This window comes from Oncorhynchus masou, chromosome 22 (genome assembly GCF_036934945.1).
Source record: "Oncorhynchus masou masou isolate Uvic2021 chromosome 22, UVic_Omas_1.1, whole genome shotgun sequence".
NCBI lineage: Eukaryota > Metazoa > Chordata > Actinopteri > Salmoniformes > Salmonidae > Oncorhynchus > Oncorhynchus masou.
In genome coordinates, this window is record NC_088233.1 from 31,758,860 (window position 1) to 31,783,495 (window position 24,636).

At 40.2% G+C, this 24,636-nt stretch overlaps 1 protein-coding gene across 2 annotated transcripts; it reads right to left on the bottom strand.

The window, feature by feature from the left end:
* Nucleotides 1-893: 893 nt before the first annotated feature.
* Nucleotides 894-18,341, bottom strand: pstpip1a (proline-serine-threonine phosphatase interacting protein 1a). Of its 2 annotated transcripts, XM_064929907.1 has the most exons (16): nt 18,208-18,341; nt 16,603-16,703; nt 16,433-16,507; nt 16,275-16,309; nt 16,054-16,160; nt 15,559-15,621; nt 12,338-12,442; nt 11,838-11,883; nt 10,547-10,626; nt 10,258-10,356; nt 9,967-10,063; nt 8,626-8,713; nt 8,417-8,502; nt 6,171-6,280; nt 5,895-6,045; nt 894-3,327 (listed from the first exon to the last, which is right to left on the bottom strand). In XM_064929907.1, the coding sequence occupies exons 1-15, from the start codon at nt 18,235-18,237 to the stop codon at nt 5,914-5,916; spliced, it is 1,254 nt and encodes a 417-aa protein (XP_064785979.1). In that variant the 5' UTR covers nt 18,238-18,341; the 3' UTR covers nt 894-3,327; nt 5,895-5,913. The 2 variants fall into 2 exon arrangements, with proteins under 2 accessions (XP_064785979.1, XP_064785980.1); XM_064929908.1 differs by lacking the exons at nt 5,895-6,045; nt 6,171-6,280.
* Between the last annotated feature and the right edge of the window lie 6,295 nt (nt 18,342-24,636).

The window sequence follows — 24,636 nt, forward strand, 5'->3', positions numbered from 1 at the left end:
GAGTGGAGGACAGAGGAGCCTCTTAAAGAAGAAGTTACAGGTCTGTGAGAGCCAGAAATCTTGCTTGTTTGTAGGTGACCAAATACTTATTTTCCACCATAATTTGCAAATAAATTCTTTAAAAATCCTACAATGTGATTTTCTGGATTTTTTTTTTTTTTTGTCTGTCATAGTTGAAGTGTACCTATGATGAAAATTACAGGCCTCTCTCATCGTTTTAAGTGGGAGAACTTGCACAATTGGTGGCTGACTAAATACTTTTTTGCCCCACTGGGTATATATCTTGTTTTTGAGATATTGATCCGAGGGCTATTAAAAGGGTGACCATCCCTGCTCTAGTGCATTCACAGATTGATTAAAAGCCAACTTTATCTAAGTAATGTAAAATAATGAATAGATGTGTCATGTTCACAGTGGTGGGGGCAGACATTTTTATCAAGAAAACAACTTTCAGAAAATATGCATATGTTCTCAAACACTAAACATACCAATATGTATTTTACAGTTATAAGGTGAAATCTTAGTCATTTTATTATTTGATTATACTATATTTAGAAAGCATATAAGTCATTTCAAGCTGTATTCATACAGTTTTGTTGAAGAAATATTTCATGTTTTCATATGTTTATCATATTTGTACTGTGTACTTGAGTTTGTGTCCTCAAAACTGACTCCACCTTTAGCAATTTATAATTATTTTTACCAGAAATGTGAGATTGAAACATTTTTTGGAGTATGCAGAATTACAAGTTATTGTTTATGTCCCTCTTATGATAAATAATTACTTTTGAGGATTACATAGATTACACTTTATTTATATTTATATAGATTATGTTTAGTTACATTTAACTGGTTCAAATCTTGTCGTGGAAATTACCACCAGGGAGTCATAGTCAAACTCAAATGAATCATTCTTTATTATCAGCAAGTTGGAGAGGTTCCAACAAACTTAATGCACCATAGTACACATCTGTCAGGAGCTCTGCCGGGGCAGTCCCATTAGTTCTCTTATATACGGCTATTCAAACAACCTACATAGGCATGGTTCATAGGGCTGGTTCCTGCATGTGACTGGCACCGTCTCCTACCTACATTTATAAAACTTATTCTGGGCGTTCTGACAAAAAGTCTGAAGAGGGGAACCATCTCCCCCTCATATCTCTAACCAGCACCTATAGGAACCAATGATTGTATGAGACAAGATGTACAATTAAAGGCTATCGCTTCAGACAAAAAAACATTCTGTATACTCCCTCCTCTTATCACTCTGTGATAATTATTATTACATTTTATTCATTTGGTTATTGCTTAAACTATCAAAATACATCATTATAAGTAAACAAAATTAACGCATAAAAACCACAGACACTTTCAAACCCTTCATTCTGGGTTGTACACTCCAACTAGTAACTGATCCTTATTCCATACCCCTTACTTGTAAAACCATTGCAGTAGAATGTTTTAACTTAAGACCTTCATTTCATACAGGTACACATATGCTTGATTACACAATTTAATTTATGGATTCTGGCTTTTGACTTTGTCTTCTTCCTTCATGTTCCTAAGAGAGTGACTAGAACTATTGATAAATTATCCAACCCAAATTTAAAATAACAGTCCCTACTGTGTTGCGTTGAGTCTATCACTTGAATTTAAGACCCTCAACTTAGTACACACTGGCAGAATGTAAATTTACAGACAGAGAAATAAATATACAGCATGTACTACTAACATTGACATACATTATATTCATCTTATATTTCTAGCATGACATTTTCTCATCACGGCCCCCATTTGTCCCTGTGTTAATGACAAGTCAGTATCTCAATGCATTTTTTTGTATGAATTACTATACATTTTGCAGTGTGCAGACCTCCAGAATCAACCTGATACCCCAAATAAAACTTTTTGGACAAGCATAAATTAATTACAGGCACACTTGACCATCCCCATCCTTCCCGGCACTCATTCTTCTGGTGTTTCTTAATTTTCTTCTTCAAATAGTGTTTCAGTTTGTCCTCTCAATGGCACATGTTCAAAGTGGATGGCCCTTGATAATGTCCCGATTCCAATATCTGGGAATAATCCGATTTTTCCCAAGCAGACAAATCTCTCACCTTTAGCCGCCACCACCATCCTTTACGGTGCATTAAGTCTTGTCCATTTTCAAACTAGTACACCAGCAGCAGGAGAGAATTTTGGACGGGATCTCTCCATACACACTCCACGTGGACTCATGCTGCCCTCCTGAGAGAAAAGGTAGTTGATAGCTTCGACTAGATGCTGTGTACAGGTTGCTGGCTCGGACTCAGGTAGAAGTGTGAAGGACAGGGCCATAGTTAATGCCATTGTCGCCATTAATTCAGCAGGTTAGAGGGGGTGAGGCTCACACTGTTCTCGGTCGAATTAACCCTTCCATGCATCTAGAAACCATCTATGGTCACATTCGCCATAACCCGAGGGAGGACAAACTATTTACTGTATGACAAATTATTACGACTACCATTATTCTTAATACAAATTTCAAAGACAAAATCTCAAAGAGAATAACAACACACTGTTGAAACCAAATTGGCTTATACTCCCTTATCACATTGGCGACCTCACCGCAGAGGGGCACTTCATTTAATGTAACAGCTAACAAAAATGTTTCCACAACTTTGGAGAACATTCCCTTAAGAGTCTCAGCAGACCATTAACTAATGTTTTCATAGGAATGTTCCCGTATGTGAACTTACCCAGAATGTGGTTACCATGTTCTCAGAATTTAAGATATGTTCTAGACATGCTTCATGGGAATGTTGTAAGAACATTCAATCAATCAAATTTATTTAGAAAGCCCTTTTTACATCAGCCAATGTCACAAAATGCTGTACAGAAACCCAGCCTAAAACCCCAAACAGCAAGCAATGCAGATGTAGAAGCACGATGGCTAGTAAAAACTCCCTAGAAAGAACCTAGGAAGAAACCTAGAGAGGAACCAGGCTCTGAGGGGTGGACAGTCCTCTTCTGGCTGTGCCAGGTGGAGATTATAACAGAACATGGGCAAGATGTTCATAGATGACCAGCAGGGTCAGCACCTCAGGAGTAAATGTCAGTTGGCTTTTCATAGCCGATCATTCAGAGTTAGAGACAGCAGGTGCAGTAGAGAGAGAGTCCAAAACAGCAGGTCCGGGACAAGGTAGCCCGTGCAGTGAACAGGTCTGGGTTCCATAGCTGCAGGCAGAACAGTTGAAACTGGAGCAGCAGCATGACCAGGTGGACTGGGGACAGCAAGGAGTCATCAGGCCAGGTAGTCCTGAGGCATGGTCCTAGGGCTCAGGTCCTCTGAGAGAAGAGAGAGAAAATTAGAGGGAGCATACTTAAATTCAAACAGGACACCGGATAAGACATGAGAAATACTCCAGATATAACAGACTGACCCTTGCCCCCCGACACATAAACTATTGCAGCATAAATACTGGAGGCTGAGACAGGAGGGGTCGGGAGACACTGTGGTCCTGTCCGACGATACCCCTGGACAGAGCCAAACAGGCAGGATATAACCCCATCCACTTTGCCAAGGCACAGCCCCCACACCACTAGAGGGATATCTTCAACCATCAACCTACTGCCCTGAGATAAGGCCGAGTATAGCCCACGGAGACCTTCCCCACGGCACAAACCCGATGGGGGCGCCAACCCGGACAGGAAGATCACGTCAGTGACTCAACCCACTCAAGTGACGCACCCCTCCTAGGGACGGCATGGAAGAGCACCAGTAAGCCAGTGACTCAGCCTCCAGAATATGTTTAGAGGCAGAGAATCCCAGTGGAGAGAGGGGAACCGGCCAGGCAGAGACAGCAAGGGCGGTTCGTCGCTCCAGTGCCTTTCCGTTCACCTTCACACCCCTAGGCCAGACGACACTCAATCATAGGACCCACTGAAGAGATGAGTCTTCAATAAAGACTTAAAGGTCGAGACCGAGTCTGCGTCTCTCACATGGGTAGACAGACCATTCCATAAAAATGTAGCTCTGTAGGAGAATGCCCTGCCTCCAGCAGTTTGCTTAGAAATTCTAGGGACAGTAAGGAGGCCTGCGTCTTGTGACCGTAGCGTACCTGTAGGTATGTACGGCAGGACCAAATCGGAAAGATAGGTAGGAGCAAGCCCATCTTATGCTTTGTAGGTTAGCAGTAAAACCTTAAAATCAGCCCTAGCCTTAACAGGAAGCCAGTGTAGAGAGGCTAGCCCTGGAGTAATACGATCATATTTTTGGTTCTAGTCAAGATTCTAGCAGCCGTATTTAGCACTAACTGAAGTGTATATAGTGCTTTATCTGGGTAGCCATAAAGTAGAGCATTACAGTAGTCTAATCTAGAAGTGAGAAAAGCATGAATGAATTATTCTGCATTTTTGGATGGAAAGTTTCTGATTTTTGCAATGTTACAAAGAAGGAAAAAAGCTGTCCTTGAAATATGCTTGATTAGTTTGTCAAAAGAGAGATCAGGGTTCATAGTAACGCCAAGGTTTTATTTGAGATGACTGTACAACCATCAAGATTAATTGTCAGATCCAACAGAAGATTTCTTTGTTTCTTGGGACCTCTGTTTTGTCAGAGTTTAAAAGTAAACAATTTGCCGCCATCCACTTCCTTATGTCTGAAACACAGGCTTCCAGGGAGGGCAATTTTGGGGCTTCACCATGTTTCATCGAAATGTACAGCTAAGTATCGTCCGCATAGCAGTGAAAGTTAACATTATGTTTCTGAATGACATCACCAAGAGATAAAATATATAGTGAAAACAATAGTGGTCCTAAAACGGAACCTTGAGGATCACCAAAATGTACAGTTGATTTCTCAGAAGACAAACCATCCACAGAGACAAACTGATATCTTTCCGACAGATAAGATATAAACCAGGCCAGAACTTGTCCATGTAGACCAATTTGGATTTCCAATCTCTCCAAAAGACTGTGGTGATCGATGGTATCAAAAGCAGCACTAAGGTTTAGGAGCACGAGGACAGATGGGGAGCTTTGGTCTGATGCCATTAATAGGTAATTTACCACCTTCACGAGTGCAGTCTCAGTGCTATGATGGGGTCTAAAACCAGACGGAAGCGTTTCGTATACATTGTTTGTCTTCAGGAAGGCAGTGAGTTGATATACAAATGTTCTTGCAACATTCCCATGAAACGTGTCTAGAACATTAATATCTTATGTTCTGAGAACATGGCAACCATGTTCTGTGTATGTTTGGTGGGACGTTGATGGAATATTCTCCTAACCCACAGAAAACTGGACACATGAATGTTCTTGCAACGTTCTCATGAAACGTGTCTAGAACATTAACATTGTATATTTTTAGAATGTGGTAACCAGGTTCTGGGTATATTCTGTTTGACTATAAGGGAATGTTATAACTAACGCCAAAACATGCTAAAAAGGTTCTCTGAAGGTTTATGCCAACATAGATAGAATGTTCCCTTAACTAATGGAAAACTGGACACAAACATTAGGGGAACATTAAAGGTAACATTACAAAAACATCCTCTCTCTATAATTGTTAGCTGGGAGGCTTTTAAAGTTCAATATTCTTGCACAATTTCTACAATTTCTACATAATAGGGAAGCAAAATGTACTCTATTTGTGTAACAACTCACAAACTGTTGTGCTTGTAGACTCGAGAGGAAAGTAAAACAGGTCAGTGCACGTCTTTACATCTTGACGATACATAAGTGAATAATCTCCATCATTAGATAAAACCATGGTCTCAGGTCAGTGACGTCACTCAACAACGCATACAGCCAAGACTGAGCTAACATTATCAGCCCTGTAAGGCTTAGAGAAAATGGTCAAACTAAGACATGTGGGGTGGGGGTATGCTATGTGCCCTATACTGTAGCCTTACTACTTGTGCCAAGGATAGTTCATTCTTTGGCCAGATAGGACCCAGGGACCAGTCCTGAAATGCCGTTTCTCTCCACAGTCCACCAGCCATCCATATCTTGTTCAATGACCACAACCGTCTCCCCTGCAAACATGGAGAGCTCGTCCTCACCCTAGAAATGGACAAGGCCGTGTTAGGCATGTTGTGGTTCAAATGTTACATAAACGTGAATCCACTCATTCTTAGTGTAGGCCTATATGTTGAATGCAGGCATATAGAGTGTCAGAGTATTCTGACCTGAGCAGTATAGTCATACAGAGCCTGGTACTCCTCTCTGCTCTCTGAGATGGTTGGCTGCACTTGCTGAAATCCAGGAATGGAGGCGTACACTCCATCTGATGTGTTGGCTAAAGATTACACAGAGGCAAGCAGATTAATCCGTTTTTTTGTTCAAGCCACTGGCAGTTTGAAACCTCATTACTACCTCTATTAACTGAACTGAAAGAGTAAGCCCATGTGATGTCGTGTCAGACCCTGCTTAATATTGCTGAAACAGATACTTTTATGCGAAGGGACAGTCACCCTTGGCGGCGGTGGCAGAAAGCCGACGTTTCTGTTTTTCAGGGATATGGTATTTTTAACCTAACTTCCGTTTCCCCTGAAAAACAGACGTGGGAACTCCGCTCAGGCGTCTTTCTAGGCCTGCTACGTTAGGTTTGAGGACAGTTGATCTGCAATCAGATGGATGTTTGTGCCCCCTGGTCGTCAAGGAAATAGATTGAAAACCTGCATGATAAAGTTATGGGCTACTACTGTTTCCAAATTATGAATGGAACAAGACGTTTCCCTTTTAGATAAACACAATGCATTGTTAAGAGGGAACATAGAAAAAAACATACATCACAATCGTCTTCGTCTTTGTTTTTACCTGATAAGTAAAAATGCAATGACAGTGGAAAAACATTATATCCCTGATCCTGTCCACAAAATGGTTTCTATTGACAGTCCTACACACAATGAAAAGTACCACACTTACTGTGTTTACACTGAACAAAAATATAAACATAACAACATGCAATAATGTCAAAGATTTTACTGAGTTACAGTTCATATAAGGAAATCAGTCCATTGAAATAGATTCATTAGGCCCAACCTTATGGATTTCACATTACTGGGAATACAGATATGCATCTGTTGGTCACATATGCTTTAAAATAATGGTAAGAGCGTGGATTAGAAAACCAGTCAGTATCTGGTGTGAACACCATTTGCCTCATGCAGCGCAACACTACTCCTTCGCATAGAGTTGATCAGGTTGTTGATTGTGGCCTGGGGCCTTGTCCCACTCCTTTTCAATGGCTGTGTGAAGTTGCTGGATATTGGTGGAACTGGAACACACTGCCATACATGTCGATCCAGAGCATCCCAAACATGCTCAATGGGTGACATGATTGGTGAGTATGCAAGCCATGGAAGAACTGGGACATTTTCAGCTTCCAGGAATTGTGTACAGATCCTTGCATTATCATGCTGAAACATGAGGTGATGGCGGCGGATGAATGGCATGACAATATGCCTCGGGATCTTGTCTGGTATATCTCTGCATTCAAATTGCCATTGATAAAATGCAATTGTGTTCATTGTCCGTAGCTTAAGCCTGCCCATACCATGACCACATGGACACCATAGGGCACTCTGTTCACAACGTTGACATCAGCAAACTGCTCGTCCACACGACGCCATACACGTTTTCTGCCATCTGCCCGGTACAGTTGAAACCGGGATTCATCCGTGAAGAGCACAATTATCCAGCGTGCCAGTGGCCATCGAAGGTGAGCATTTGCCCACTGAAGTCGGTTACGATACCGAACTGCAGTTAAGTCAAGGCCCTGGTGAGGACGACGAGCATGCAGATAAGCTTCCCTGAGATGGTTTCTGACAGTTTGTGCAGAAATTCTTCGGTTGTGCAAACCCACAGTTTCATCAGCTGTCTAAGTGGCTGGTCTCAGATGATCCCGCAGTTGAAGAAGCCAGATGTGTAGGTCCTGGGTTGGCGTGGTTACACATGGTCTGCAGATGTGATGCCGGTTGGGTGCCAAATTCTCCAAAACATCGTTGGAGATGGTTTATGGTAGAGAAATTAACATGAAACTTTCTGGGAACAGCTCTGGTGGACATTCCTGCAGTCAGCATTCCAATTGCACACTCCCTCAAAACTTGAGACATCTATGGCATTGTGTTGTGTGACAAAACGGCACAATATAAAGTGACCTTTTATTTTACCCAGCACAAGGTGCACCTGTTTAATCAGCTTTTTGATATGCCGCACCTGTCAAGTGTATGGATGATCTTGGCAAAGGAGAAATGCTCACTGACAGGGATGTAAACAAATTTGTGCGAAGTAAAGTGAAATAATCTTTTTGTGCATATGGAACATTTCTGGGATCTTTTATTTCAGCTCATGAAACATGGGACCAACATTTCACATGTTACATTTATATTTTTGTTCAGTGTTGTTACAGTAATTTTAGCAGCATACATACCCGTAGGTGGTGCTAGTGGCTGTGAACTGTCATTGACGTTTGTTTTAGAGCCAGTCGATGAGTTCCCTTGCAGAAGGTTTGAAAACCTAAAAGTAATTAAACAGAACTTGTTTTGTTTCACATTGTAAAGATGTTGTTTTGCTGGTTACATTATTTCAAATATGCATTGTTGTAGTGCAACAACAACAATTAAAAAAAATGTCTCTAACCTCTTCATAACTCCTCCTACAAAGCAGGCACTGCCATTGCTGTCTGTCGAGGGCTCTCTCTCATAATAGTTCTCAAACACAATGGGAGCTGGGAAGAAACCACAAGCATTCAGCAAAGCAAACTCACCCAAGGCCTAAGTAAAATGTGTATCACAGAAAGGTGGGTGCACTGCAGAGTGCAAAAACAGGGGGAACACATTATTTCTCCATGTGGCCACATACAGTGCCTTGCAAAAGTATTCAGACCCTTTGGATTTCTTCACATTTGATTGCGTTACAAAGTGGGATTAAAATGGATTTAATTGTACTTTTTTGTCAACAATCTACACAAAATGGTATTTTTATATATTTGAAAATAAAAAAAATTAATGGCTAAAATAGTCATTGCATAAGTATTCAGCCCCTTTATTTAGGCAAGCCTAAATGAGTTCAGAATTTCACATTTGGCTCAGCAGATCACAAAATAAGTTACATGTGGATCTATTTTCAGATGGCGTTAAGGCGGCACGAGTGTCAAACGCATGTTAGTTTGCAATTTTGTCATGTAAAAACTAGCACACTCGCATTTTCCAGCTCTAACTCCAGGTTTGGCAATTTACCTGTCTTATATCAACTCGCTTGCACTCAGTTAAGCACAGACAAAATCCTAGAGGAAAACCTGCTTCACACCAGAGACTGGAAGAGGAATTCTCCTTTCAGCAGGCCAATAACCTACAACACAAGGCCACATCTACACTGGAGTTGCTTACAAAGAAGACAGTGAAAGTTTCTGAGTGGCCAATTTATAGTTTTGACTTAAATCTACTTGAAAATCTATGGCAAGTTTTGAAAATTGCTCTATAGTCATGATCCCCAACATCTTGACAGAGCTTGAAGAATTTTGAAAAGAATAATGGGCAAATGTTGCACAATCCAAGTGTGCAAACCTCTTATAGACTTATCCAACAACCCTCACAACTGTAATCGATGCCAAAGGTGTATATAACGTGTATTGACTCAGGGAGCTGAATACTTATGCAACGACTATATTTTAGTTATGTTTTCATTATTATTACATATATATATATTTTTATTTTATTTTTATTCTTCCATTCTTCCACATTACAGCGTATTTTGTTATAGATTGTTGACAATTTAAAAATAATGAAATCAATTTTAATTTCACATTGTAACAAAATAAAAATGTGAAGAATCCAAGGTGTCTGAATACACACTCTATTCTCATCAATATTTGAATAAGTTGACATTTAAAAAGTTCAGAGATAATATTGAAATGTTCAGACCTGGAACATATTCATGTACACAAACCAGGAAACTGGACAGGTGGTGTACTGTACTTACCTGGTGGACTTGAGCCAGTGCTTTTCATCTCAACAAAGCAGTCATTGTCTGCCGTGATGTCACACAGTTCTAGAGTTTTCCTCACTTCTTCATAACACTGAAAGTATATTTTGGGCACTGCTTAAACACATAAAATTGGTTTTCTTTGTTAATTACTAATCAGCTCTACAGCCCAGTTATAATCTAGTAGTTATTTAAGCTACTATATGGTACAGTCCATACAAATTCTGTATATTGTCTTACATACTGGATTACAGTACAACATGGTAAGGGAAGACAAACTTCACCAACCTCATCATCTTTGACACATTGCATTGAGAATTGGTTACAGTGGACCCAGATGGCATTCCTCAGGATGTTGATACGATCTCCCTCCAGCTGCTGAAAGACCTGCAAAACAAATTTCCATTGTATGATTCATCTGTATTGAATGGACATCCCCTTTTTACAACAATCTGTGAACCAGCAGCTAGTCTGATAGCAAATATTTACATCATTTAAGAAATGTTTGTCTCATCGTACTGTTCAATCCAACTTGAATTCTGTTCTAGGACTAACATCAGAATATGGCTTAATGTACCTCACAAGTACTCTCGTGTGTAGTTTCCCATTCTTGACGAATCTTGTCTAGCTGATCAATATTTGACATGTATTGTTTTTCTGCAAACAAAGAAAAGGTGGTACTCAGATAATACACAGTCCTTTATGTTTCTCTCATCTCACCTTTTATTCATTTTTTTATATTACAAAATACACATACAAACGACAGTATACAGAGACACACAAACATCAACGACATCACACCTGCCCAGACCCACCTGCTCCCTCATGTCCTCCATCTCCAGCGCCCGCATCACTCTCCGCCACATGGCCAAAAACTGCACCATTTTGTTTCTCTCGGTCACACTTTCAACATTTAGATAATAAAACATTTTGACCATTCCATTGTGTTGACAGAGGATTGGTTGATTTCCAGTTTAAGTATACATGTTTTTTTCAAGATGATTGACAAGAAAAGTATTGTCCAACCCATCGGGCTTCTCACTGCATCCTCATATCCCATGTCTTTAAATATGCAGACAGACGGAATGAAAGTAATTTCACCACATTGTAATATTTCTGACTGCCAACTATATAACTCCGCCCAAAACTTTTGGACTTCATAGCTTTCTACACCTGCATTGTTAGCTGTTTGGGGTTTAGGCTGGGTTTCTGTACAGCACTTTGAGCTGACGTAAGAAGGGCTTAATAAATACATTTGATTTGATTCCTAGAAGGCAAGGATTTTTGAGTCATTGTTAGTTTTACATTTAAGATATGACTGCCGTTGTGTTATAGAATTTGTGAATTTTGTCTCACGCAATAAATTCTAAACATTAATTTATACTGGATTAACCCTACATCTTTGCTAACTGTAATTTAATTAGTTATGTGCCAACATTCCCTCCATCTTGTGCCAATACCAGTTATTTTGAAGTCTTGGTTCCAATAGTTTATATTTTTTTCTAAGAGATTGTCAGTTGCACATGTTTCCTTTAATGACTCCTATGCCGGTAGAATTTTTGAAGGTTCAGTGGAGGGAACAAAATCTATGGCCTTTCGAAATATCATCTACACATAAGAAGCCAATTCCAAGATTACTTGATGAAATAGTAACTGAAGTCATTGCACAACAGTTCATTTCTGCTAAATCTCAGCAATATGGTGATGAAAGGGAAACAAAACCAAGCTGTCAAATCATGCTGTGGCTTCTCAGCAATGTTGATTTCAAGGATTTTTAATTAGCCAAGTCATAGACTGCCTTTATTCGTAGTATTTAGATTTTTTTTAAATAGGAAAAGATAGGAGCTCACTAGCCTAGTATCCCATACCTGCCTCTGCTGCTGCCTCCCTGCACTGCTTAGACTTGTTGTGCACCTGCAAACGAACAGGAATGTTACTGTGACTGGCAGGAAACCATTGCATAAATGTCAGGACTAAAGAGTATGGAAATGATCTTCCAATTACATAATTGGAAATCTTTTAGTACGTCTTTAAAGAGGAAATGATAGAACAGCATTTCTATTTCAACACTCAGTTGAAGAGGAAAGTTGCAGTAATCTTCATGAACAAGCAACAGTGCAGAATGCGTGTTTCTATTCACTCTATGATGAAAGTGCAACATCCTTTGCAATACACATCCTTTGTAATTTTTCAAACAACTCAAAATATGTACAGACTGAACATACAGTAGTTGTCGGTCAATCTTACACAAGTACTCCGAGGGAGTACTAATTTCATACAACTTAATTGTCTATTTCGAAGCCTTGTTCCCATTGTCAGGTAAGTAGATGTGTTGTCCAGTGTGGATGGGAAGAGTAAAATGATTTACCCTCTCAGCCTGCTTGGGTGTGGTGGTAGCTCCACTGATCATCCTCTCAGCAACTTGCTCGGCCTCATCCGCCTCTCTGCACCTCTGGTCATAAGTTCTCTTAGACTGGGAGGGAATGGACACACAGAAAGGGAACCTGTTGTCTGGTTTACAATACTACACAATGTACATACCTCCAATTATTAGATACTGACAGCTATTATCATTATTTGAAACTTTACAGGAAGTTGCTGCAAGATGAGGAACAAAGTACAATTGAGAGTGAGAGATGCATGTGTAAGCAGAGAGACTAAGATAAAACAAACAAATCAGGATTTGCTAAGCCGAGAGTTACGATGTTTCAGAGGCGCTCCCTCGGCTTGCCACAGAATTCATACATCCAATTCCTACATCCACTACATGCCCTATCTGGACACCTGCTCGTCGAACATCTCATTCCATTCTGGGAAGGCTCGCAGTCTGCGTTTCCAATTCATCCCAAATGTGTTTGATGGAGTGGAGGTCAGGGTTCTATGCAAGCCAGTCAAGTTCTTCCACACCGATCTTGACAAACCATTTCTGTATGGCCTTCACTTTGTGCACAGGTACATTGTCATGCTGAAACAGTAAAGGGACTTACCCAAACTGTTGCCACAAAGTTGGAAGCACAGAATGGTCTAGAATGTCATTGTATGCTGTAACATTAAGATTTCCCATCACTGGATTCATCACTCCAGAGAACGAATTTCCACTGCTCCAGAATCCAATGGCGGCGAGCTTCACACCACTCCAGCCGACACTTGGCATTGCGCATGGTGATCTTAGGCTTGTGTGTGGCTGCTCGGCCATAGAAACCCATTTCATGAAGCTCCCGACGAACAGTTTTTGTGCTGACGTTGCATTCAGAGGCCGTTTGGAACTCGGTAGTGATTGTTGCAATCGAGGACAGGCGATTTTTAAGCAAAAAGCACTTCAGCACTTGGCGGTCCTGTTCTGTGAGCTTGTGTGGCCTACCACATTGTGGCTGAGTTGTTGTTGCTTCTAGACGTTTCCACTTCACAATAACAGCACTCACAGTTGACTGGGGCAGCTCTAGCAGGGCAGAAATTTGACTAATTGACTTGTTGGAAAGGAGGCATCCTATGACGATGCCACGTTGAAAGTCACTGAGTGCTTCAGTAAGGCCATTCTACTGCCAATGTTTGTCTATGTAGCTTGCATGACTGTGTGCTCAATTGTATACACCAGTCAGCAATGGGTGTGGCTGAAATAGTCAAATCCACTAATTTGTCCACATACACTATACAGTTGAAGTTGTAAGTTTACATAAACATAGGCTAGAGTCATTAAAACTCGTTTTTCAACCACTCTATACATTTCTTGTTAACAAACAACAAACAATTGTTTACAGACAGATTATTTTACTTATAATTCACTGTATCACAATTCCAGTGAGTCAGAAGATTACATACACTATGTTGACTGTGCCCTTAAACAGCTTGGGAAATTCCAGAAAATGATGTCATGGCTTTAGAAGCTTTGTTAGGCTAATTGACATCATTTGAGTCAATTGGAGGTGTACCTGTGGATGTATTTCAAGGCCTATCTTCAAACTCAGTGCCTCTTTGCTTGACATCATGGGAAAATCAAAAGAAACCAGCTAAGACCTCATAAGAAAAATTGTAGACCTCCGGAAGTCTGGTTCATCCTTGGGAGCAATTTCCAAACACCTGAAGGTACCATGTTCATCTGTACAAACAATAGTACGCAAGTATAAACACCATGGGACCACGCCTGCCGTCATACCGCTCAGGAAGGAGACGCGTTCTGTCTCCTAGAGATGAACGTACTTTGGTGCGAAAAGTGCAAATCAATCCCAGAACAACAGCAAAGGACCTTGTGAAGATGCTGGAGGACACAGGTACAAAAGTATCTATTTCCATAGTAAAACGAGTCCCATATAGACATAACCTGAAAGGCCGTTCAGCAAGGAAGAAGCCACTGCTCCAAAACCGCCATAAAAAAGCCAGACTACGGTTTGCAACTGCACATGGGGACAAAGATCGTACTTTTTGGAGAAATGTCCTCTGGTCTGATGAAACAAAAATAGATCTGTTTGGCCATAATGACCATCCTTATGTTTGGAGAAAAAAGGGGGAGGCTTGCAAGCCAAAGAACACCATCCCAACCATGAAGCACAGGGGTGGCAGCATCATGTTGTGGGGGTGCTTTGCTGCAGGAGGGACTGGTGCACATCACAAAATAGATGGCATCATGAGGAATGAAAATTATGTGGATATATTGAAGCAACATCTCAAGGCATCAGTCAGGAAGTTAAAGCTTGGTCGCAATCGGGTCTTCTAAATAGACAATGACCCAAAGCATACTTCCAAAGTTGTGGCAAAATGGCTTAAGGACAACAAAACAAAGCCCTGACCTCAATACATAGATTTGTGGGAAGAACTGAGAAAATGTGTGCGAGCAAGGAGGCCTTCAAACCTGACTCAGTTACACCAGCTCTGTCAGGAGGAATGGGCCAAAATTCACCCAACTATTGTGGTACGCTTGTAGAAGGCTACCTGAAACGTTTGACCCAAGTTAAACAATTTAAAGGCAATGCTACCAAATACTAATTGATTGTATGTAAACTTCTGACCCACTGGGAATGTGATGAAAGAAATAAAAGCTGAAATAAATCATTCTCTCTACTATTATTCTGACATTTCACATTCTTAAAATAAAGTGGTGATCCTAACTGACCTATTTTTACTAGGATTGAATGTCAGGAATTGTGAAAAACTGAGTTTAAATGTATTTGGCTAAGGAGTATGTGAACTTCTGACTTCAACTGTATATACAAAAGTATCTCCAGTACATATTGTGCACTCACATTTACACTGAAGCGTGTTATACCTCTACACTCTTTCCACAGCTCATCTTTCTCTTCCACCCTCTCTCACAACGCTTATGACTTTGATGGCCCTCCTTGTTTCCATTTTTATCTGTATGCGCTTGGTGGTGTGCCTTATATGTTTTGTGTATATAACCAATTTACCAAAACCTTAAGGTTTTCTTGAACCATACTAACCAAAGGTTCTTTGTAAGTAAAGTTAAAATAACCCTGACACATTGAGCCCTACCTACCACAGACAAACATAACTATAAGTTTTGTGGTTTGACGTGACACAAATAAGCATACAGATAAAGAAATGAAGATGGTTTTTGGTAGGAACTGTGCTCACCTCCATTGTTTTCTTGTGTAAAGACACCTTTATCTTCTGAACCTTGTCCATGATGCCTTCAAACTGAGACAGAAGAAAGTATACTGTGACTGATGCACAAATTGCTGATCAATTACAGATAAATAGTGGATGTCTGTCCTTTATTATGAAAAACAGCAAATGGTTATGAACATTTGATATCAAAGTATATGAATTAATTGTACAACATATGTAGATATTCACCACTATGAGCTAACAATAGATTGTCTTTAGACATGCACAGTTCCAAGAATATGACCTGAGATACTAACTTACAGAAATCTATGTACTGTATCTCACTACAGTGTTTAGGTGGGGAGATTCACATTAGGTGGGACAACTCAAACCGTCCAGTGATTCTGGACACATTACAGGGTGATTATAGTAGCCACATTACTTCACTGTCTGTCAGATAGAAGTAAAAACTCCTGTGCAATTTCCTCATGTGGGTGAATACTGTAAAGGTCAAACCAAAACCTTTTTTCTCTGCTCTTTCTGTCGCTCCCTGAACTGTTCCATCCTCTTGACCTCTTCCTTTAACACCCCAGACAGTTGTATGTGTAGGTTCCCAATGTTTTCAATTTCTACAAAACATGAGATTTGACAACATTACAAATCTGGGATGAAGTAGAGTGCCGCTGACAGATGTTGCAACTGCATAGCTAACAGGTGGACAAGTGAAGTTGTGTTCTACTTACGGACTTTGAGTTGGTCAAGGGATGCTTTCAAAGTGCTGTGAAAAGAAGATAACAGTGAGAATGTGCAGATACATTCATTTCACACACACACCTCTCTCTCTTTCCACCAAAAAGTAAGGCATTTAGTTTCCATGAATCCTGAGAGCAGAGCCACTCACTTGATCTCACAGAGTCCCCCTGCCTTGCGTGCAATCATCACCAACTCTTTGCCATATCTCTCTTCAGCAGATGCCCTACCCAATGGAAACACAATATTTCTTAATTTATAATTGTGGCGTAATATAATTTCATACACAATGTAGGAAACGCTTTTGCTGACAACAATTACCTCATCTTCAAGAGATCCTCCATATCTTTGCACATCCGTCGACCCTCACAGAGTCTCTGGATGAGAGCCTCATATCCCACATTACTGATGAAATCCACTCCCTACAACCATACATAATCATACCATTATCTTAGCAACCTCAAATAAACAAATATGTTTTAATATAAAGGTCCAAAGAAAGTCATTTTCAAAAAATAGATGCAACAAAGCAACTATTAATCTTTCAGCCACAGCCTTTATTGACACTTATCCAGCTTTGTGGTGTTTGATTTCATGGATGCTGTGTACATAATAGTACTGAATGCCAGTGCAGGTGAAAGTCATAAACATGTTATATGATACATCACCTTCAGTGGGAATGTTGCTGGGCCCACACTGTATCACTCATACCTTACAGTACACACCACCCAGTTACCACAGGAAAACAACCATAAACAGTAGTTGGTCATCACGTACTTAGCAGTATCAGAAATGATTCCACTGTCAACCAACTTATGTATCAACAGCAAACAATTGAATGTGTTCTGTTAGCTGAACTTTGGCTTATGCATGATTGTGTACTATGTGAAGTCCAAAATAAATAAATAAATGTAGAATACAGAATGCTAAATACTGGTATTTGTATTACACAATATCAAACATAATTCAATGCCAAAACTATTTAATACAAAGTAATAAGAAAACATGTACAATAAGTGAATGAATTTCATGTGTTCATTTTCATTTGCAAAGGTTAGAAGGGGATTATGGTACTGAGCCTGTAATGCAAATCAACCCAGAAGTTGTCTGTGGCTTTGTAGTTCTGACAATGCATCACAGTCAGAAGATAGAAAACAGAAAGAGTGGGGAGCCTGGCCTGTTCACGGTTGGGTTCATTTCAAAGGAAGCTCAGCAGGAAAGGCTTATCACACTTACCGACCCGCTGAAAAGAGCAATCCAGCTAAGAGAATGAGCTACAACCAAGTTGTGTAGAACATTTGTCAGCGACTATTTTACAAAAATGGGGCCTAGTTATTTAGATAAATTACATAATACACCAGTACATTTATTATTCCACACACTGAAGAGCAAGTTTCCACAAAAATAATTACTAATACATTTCTTAAACATAGCATCTGAAAAAAAGTTTTAGTCAAGAAATTGGCCGAGGCCATAAAACAAACAGATATGTCAACTACAATCTGAGAGCCAATGAGAAATACTATGGTTAATTTAGTAAAGTACTGCCTCTGAAGCGGGTATAATGTCTTAGGTGTTATGTCATCACAAAAACATAACGGCAGGTAGCCTAGTGGTTAAGAGCGTTGGGCCAGTAACCGAAAGATTGCTGATTTAGATCCCTGAGCTGACAAGGTAAAAATCTATTGATGTGCCTTTGAGAAAGGTAGTTAACACACTGTTCCCTGGGAGGTTGTCATTGTAAATAAGAATTTGTTCTTATTATTATTTACTTGCCTAGTTAAATAAAGGTTACATTTAAAAAATAATAACAAAAAAATTGACTCTGTGCAGTGCATTTCTAAAAATAACCTTCCCCTATCTTAACCATAGAGATCATATGGATTGAGCATCAAAGTAGTTAGTCAGTATGTTAAAGTAACTCACCCAAAATACATCTTTGAATTGTAAAGTCATCTCAGCAATAGACCAAATATAATGTACTCTGCGAGTGGATTCAGTAAAGAAAGCACTGATGGTTGTCAAAGCTAGTGAAGATGTACACACAGGAAACCCCCAGCTGAAACACAGGGCTTGGTTCACTAGTTTGACTCAAATGAGGAAGTGTTTTGGTGTGGTGTCAGCTACCACATACAGCCTGCATCTAAGGTAACATTTAAGTTGGTTGTTATGTGATAGATACTGTAAGTACATGATTTTGGACATCTTTCTAAATATGTTTTCTATAAATGATCATTCCAGCAACCCATCCTGCTCTACAGTACATAAACAGACATTATAAAGCAGGAAAGCGAACTCAGAATTTACAAACCATTCTGTCTATCATAGTATGTTGATAAAAACAAACAGCATTCCTCTGTGCTTACCATTAGTTTGAACATCTCCAATAAATTAACTTAGACTGATGAGCTCATATTTAGCTGTGTCATATTCACTCAACACATTTTCATGGGCAAAAACCTGAAAGAAAAATGAACAGCAAATTATTAACCGCATCAAACGTTTCATTCTGCATCCTTGCTCATCTAAATAGTCTACCATTACCTTAGCAACCTCAAATAAACAAATGTTTTAATATAAAGGTCCAAAGAAAGTCATTTTCAGAAATGATTCCACTGTCAACCACCTTATGTATCAACAGCAAACACTTGAATGTGTTCTGTTAGCTGATACTTTGGCTTATGCATTATTGTGTACTATGTGAAGTCCAAAATAAATAAATAAAAGAAAAATGAACAGCAAAATATTAACCGCACCAAACATTTTAATTCTGCATCCATGCTCATCTAAATACACACGTAAACAGCTTGTTCTGTGTAGAAATGTCTCAGTCATGTGATCCACTTCAGATGGGTGTGTAAATGTGAGACACTTGGTTAGGTTAAGGCCTGGTGTGCCATCCACCTCAGCAAAGTCAAAATGCTTATTTTATTTTAATGTGGAGCTAAAAAGGAAAAGATTGATAAGTACTGTGAGGTGTAGAGCATGTGCAATCCATATGTTGTCAACAATAAAATACAGGCTAACTGGTAAACTAAGGTGATCATACAAGTCTGAGAACTCTTCCCCTGGATCCTCCAGAACAGCATTCTCATCAATATTACTGACTCATTCAAGGAGTATTCTACCCAGGACACAACAACGTTGTTGGTGTCAAATTCAGGGAAGTGCACATCTGCATCATCCAATGCGTATTTCTTGTAGACATATTGAACCAATAGCGTGATCTCCTCTGTAGGGACAATCCATTACACATACAGTATCCCTACATTATATCAACTGAGTGAGTTTCTTTGAACAATGACCTTGAAATAAAAAATTAATCGCACAAACAAAATCTCGTAAAACAAATATATATATACCTACATATGCGTACAGAGGCCTTATTATCAGCAACCACCACTCTTGTGTTCCAATGGCACGTTGTGTTAGCTAATCTAAGATTAGAATTTTAAAAGGCTAATGATCATTAAAAAAAACTTTTGCAATTACGTTAGCACAGCTGAAAACTGTTGTCCTGATTAAAGAAGCAATAAAACTGTCCTTCTTTAGACTAATTGAGTATCTGGAGCATCAGCATTTGTGGGTTCGATTACAGGCTCAAAATGGGAAGAAACAAATAACTTTCTTCTGAAACTCGTCAGTTTATTCTTGTTCTGAGAAATGAAGGCTATTCCATGCGAGAAATTGCCAAGAAACTGAAGATCTCGTACAATGCTGTGTACTACTCCTGTCACAGAACAGCACAAACTGGCTCTAACCAGAATAGAAAGAGGAGTGGGAGGCCTCGGTGCACAACTGAGCAAGAGGACAAGTACATTAGAGTGTCCAGTTTGAGAAACAGACACCTTACAAGTTCTCAAATGACAGCTTCATTAAATTGTACTCGCAAAACGTCAACAGTGAAGAGGCGACTCCAGGATGCTGGCCTTCTAGGCAGAGTTCCTCTGTCCAGTGTCTGTTATTTTTCCTTTTATTTTTTATTGTTCAGTCTGAGATATGGCTTTTTCTTTGCAACCCTGCCTAGAAGGCCAGCATCCCGGAATAAGAACATGAATAAACTGACGAGTTTCAGGAGAAAGTACTTTGTTTCTGGCCATTTTGAGCCTGTAATCGAACCCACAAATGCTGATGCTCCAGATAATCAACTAGTCTAAAGGACAGTTTTATTGCTTCTTTAATCAGGACAACAGTTTCCAGCTGTGCTAACATAATTGCAAATGAGTTTTCTAATGATCAATTAGCCTTTTAAAATGATAAACTTGGATTAGATCACACAATGTGCCATTGGAACACAAGAGTGACGGTTGCTGATAATGGGACTCTGTATGCCTATGTAGATATTCCAGAAAAAATCTGCCATGTCCAGCTACAATAGTCATTTACAACACTAAATGTGTACACTGTATTTCTGATCAATTTGATGTTATTTTAATGGGCAATACATTCTCTTTTCTTTTTTTTTTACCTGAGTTTAAATGTTTGTCAGAATCTGTATCAATCTTTTTCACGATGTCCATCATTTTTTCCTTTGCTCAGCTAGACAATAAAAAAAAAAATCATCTCTGTCCTAAAACCCAAGTTCTAGAAATGGAGAGATAGTGAATATGACTGAGAGGGGAAAACATTATTCAGATGATTATTCAAAAATGTAAACCCCAGTACCCAGCAGAACAGTGGTTTTCAACCAGGGGTACTGGGACCCCTGGGGGTATTTGTCCAATCCACAGGAGGTACTTCAGAAAACTCACGAGACAATAGGGTTACTGGTAAAATGCACATGAGGGGGTACTTTAGGGGTACTCTAGGCAGAGTAAAATTCAGTTGGTGGTACAGTAACCGAAAAGTTTGGGTACCACTGCATGTCACGCTCAGTGCTGGTGGACACATAATGTCTTTCCAAAGGCACAGTGCATCACAAGCAATACAATGGTTAAAACTGCATATTTAATCTATGAAGAAGGAAACATGCATAATGTTACAGTAATGTTTGCATCTTTTGTAAGCTGAAAGAAGTATACAGCTTTAGAATGATTATATACTGTAATATGTTGTCTGATTCTACACTACTATGAAAAACTGAAGACTAGCGCCACCTGGTGGTGGACATTGAAGAGAGTGAGTTGGGAGGAGGGGCAAAAACAATGCATACAGTAGATACTGTAGCTAGCTATATCAAACACAGGAGGCTTGTGGCACCTTAATTGGTGAGGACAGGCTCGTGATAAATGTCTGGAGCGAAATGATATCAAATACATCAAACACATGAGCTGTGTTCAAACACCCATACAAACATAATTTATACTACATACTTAATGAGCAAACTACATACTAAACTCAGCAAAAAAAGAAAGCTGAACATAAACTGAGCAAGTTCCACAGACATGTGACTAACAGAAATGGAATAATGTGTCCCTGAAGAAAGGAGGGGGGGGGCAATCCCCTCCTCATGGACTGCGCCAGATTTGCCAGTTCTTGCTGTGAGATGTTATCCCCCCCCTCTTCCACCAAGGCACATGCACGTTCCCGGACATTTCTGGGGGGGAATGACCCTAGCCCCCCCCCAGTCCAGCAGGTCCCAGATCCGGGATCTTCATTGGCCATGGCAGAACACTAACATTCCTGTCTTGCAGGAAATCACTAAACAGAACGAGCAGTATGGCTTGTGGCATTGTCTTGCTGGAGGGTCATGTCAGGATGAGACTGCAGGAAGGGTACCACATGAGGGAGGAGGATGTCTTCCCTGTAACGCACAGCGTTGAGATTGCCTGCAATGACAACAAGCTCATTCCGATGATACTGTGACATACCGCTCCAGACCATGACGGACCCTCCACCTCCAAAGCGATCCCGCTCGGTGTAACGCTCATTCCTTCGACGATAAACGCGAATCCGACCATCACTCCTGGTGAGACAAAACCGCGACTAGTCAGTGAAGAGCACTTTTACCAGCCCAGCGACGATAGGTTTGTGCCCATAGGCGACATTGTTGCCAGTGATGTCTGGTGAGGACCTGCCTTACAACAGGCCCACAAGCCCTCAGTCCAGCCTCTCTCAGCCTATTGTGAACAGTCTGATAGGGATTGTGCGTTCCTGGTGTAACTAGGGCAGTTGTTGTTGCCATCCTGTACCTGTCCCGCAGGTGTGATGTTCAGATGTACCGATCCTGTGCAGGTGTTGTTACACATGGAGTATGATCAGCAGTCCGTCCTGTCTCCCTGTAGCGCTGTCTTAGGCGTCTCACAGTACGGACATTGCAATTCATTGCGCTGGCCACATCTGCTTAAAGCATGTTCACGTAGATGAGCAGGGACCCTGGGCATCTTTCTGAAGGTGTTTTTCAGAGTCAGTAGAAAGGCCTCTTTAGTGTCCTAAGTTTTCATAACTGTGACCTTAATTGCCTAGCATCTGTAAGCTGTTAGTGTCTGTATGTTCATTAATTGTTTATTGTTCTTTGAACAAGCACGGGAAACAGTGTTTAACCCCTTTACAATGAAGACCTGTGAAGTTATTTGGATTTTTACAAATTATATTTGAAAGACAGGGTCCTGAAAAGGGACGTTTCTTTTTTTGCTGAGTCTATATGGTAATTTTAGTATACTCCAAGCCCAGTGTCCTTTCAGTTGAGTGTACTAGCATTCTTCTGTCTACCGGAAGTTGATGCTGTTGCTATGCAACTTGTACTACATAAAAAATGAGTATATTCTACATACTATTCGGTAATTTTAGTGTAGTGCAAACAAACATTATCCTTTCAGTTGAGTGTACTAGCGCTTCTTCTGTATTCTGGAAGTTGATGCTGTTGCTTTGCAACTTCTTGCTAGCATAGTTAACAAATTACTAGCTAGACATCTTACGACTTCATTAGCAATGTACATTGACAACGCACAATGACTATACCACTTAGCTAAGCATGACGTGAATAATCAAGTCAATAAACGTTGGGTAGTTAGTTAGATAGCATATAGTTAATATACTGACAAGTTTGATGTATTTGTAGCCAACTAACGTTAAGTAGCTAGCTAACATACTGGTACAGACAAGCAACTGTAACGGATGTGAAATGGCTAGCTAGTTAGCGCTTCAATCGGTGACGTCATTTGCTCTGAGATCTTGAAGTAGTGGCTTTTGTGGAGTGCGGGGTGACGATTCTTCGAGGGTGACTGTTGTTGATGTGTGCAGAGGGTCCTTGGTTCTAGCCCGGGTTGGGCGAGGGAACGGTCTAAAGTTATACTGTTACACAACTACTGTAATGATATGCTATGTGGTTAGTGTGGCTAACAAATTGTCAGCCAACATTTCAAAAGTCATTACTTTATACCTTTGGATAGCATTTTCTTAACATTTGTCATAATTAGTTAAAGCAATGAATTTGTATCCCCTCTCTTTCGGACTTCAGCTGCATATTTCCCTCCATTTTCTTCAAATCTGAAAAAGTGGTGAAGCCATGCCCATTTTCTGAAGAATTGCATTATGGGGACTAAAAGCACGGAAATATTCCACCTTTATTTAACTAGGCAAGTCAGTTTAGAACACATTCTTATTTACAATGACAGGCCTACCACGGCTGAACTCTCCCCTAACCCGGACGACGATGGGCCAATTGTGCGCCACCTTTTGGGACTCCCGATCACAGCTGGTTGTGCGATACTGTGCCTTAGACCGCTGTGCCACTCGTATCTACTGCTTGTATACTTCGTATTTTGGCGAATGTAGTAAGAATCCGGGAACTTTGGGCATACTAACTATATCCATACCATGACCAATAAACATACTACATACTCAATTTATGTCACAAGTAGTAAGATTAGTGCAGTTAGTATGAGTATTTGAATACAGCTATGGTTTCCATGTGGTTGATGCCATTCCATTTGCTCCAGCCATTTATGAGCCATCCTCCCCTCAGCAGCCTCCACTGATACCAAAGTTTGGCTGACAGTCATTGAGCCAAAAAACGATGTGCCTACTCTTAATACTAGGATATTGCTTGGCGAGGATGAAAAGGCTCTGAATTTCCATGAAATACGTGATTTGGTGACAATTCTGAAGTCAGACGCGTTAGCTACAGGCGACCGCCTGGCAATCTGTAGGAATCGTAGACAAACTTTTTGCGTGCTCCAGTTCGAACAATTTGGGTAAATATTTGGGCAATAATGATGAGGGTGACAAGACGAGAACATCGATCTGACAATTTTTTGTTTGTTTTTATCCCGCCCATTTACTTGGTTGCCATGGTTGAAGGTTAACTCCTACCGGGGTAGCCCGAATAATGAGCTTTGTGATTGGTTTGTATTTCTTCAGTTTCCACCAAACCAATGAATGATTGGATATCCTATGTGTCTGTCATAAATTTGA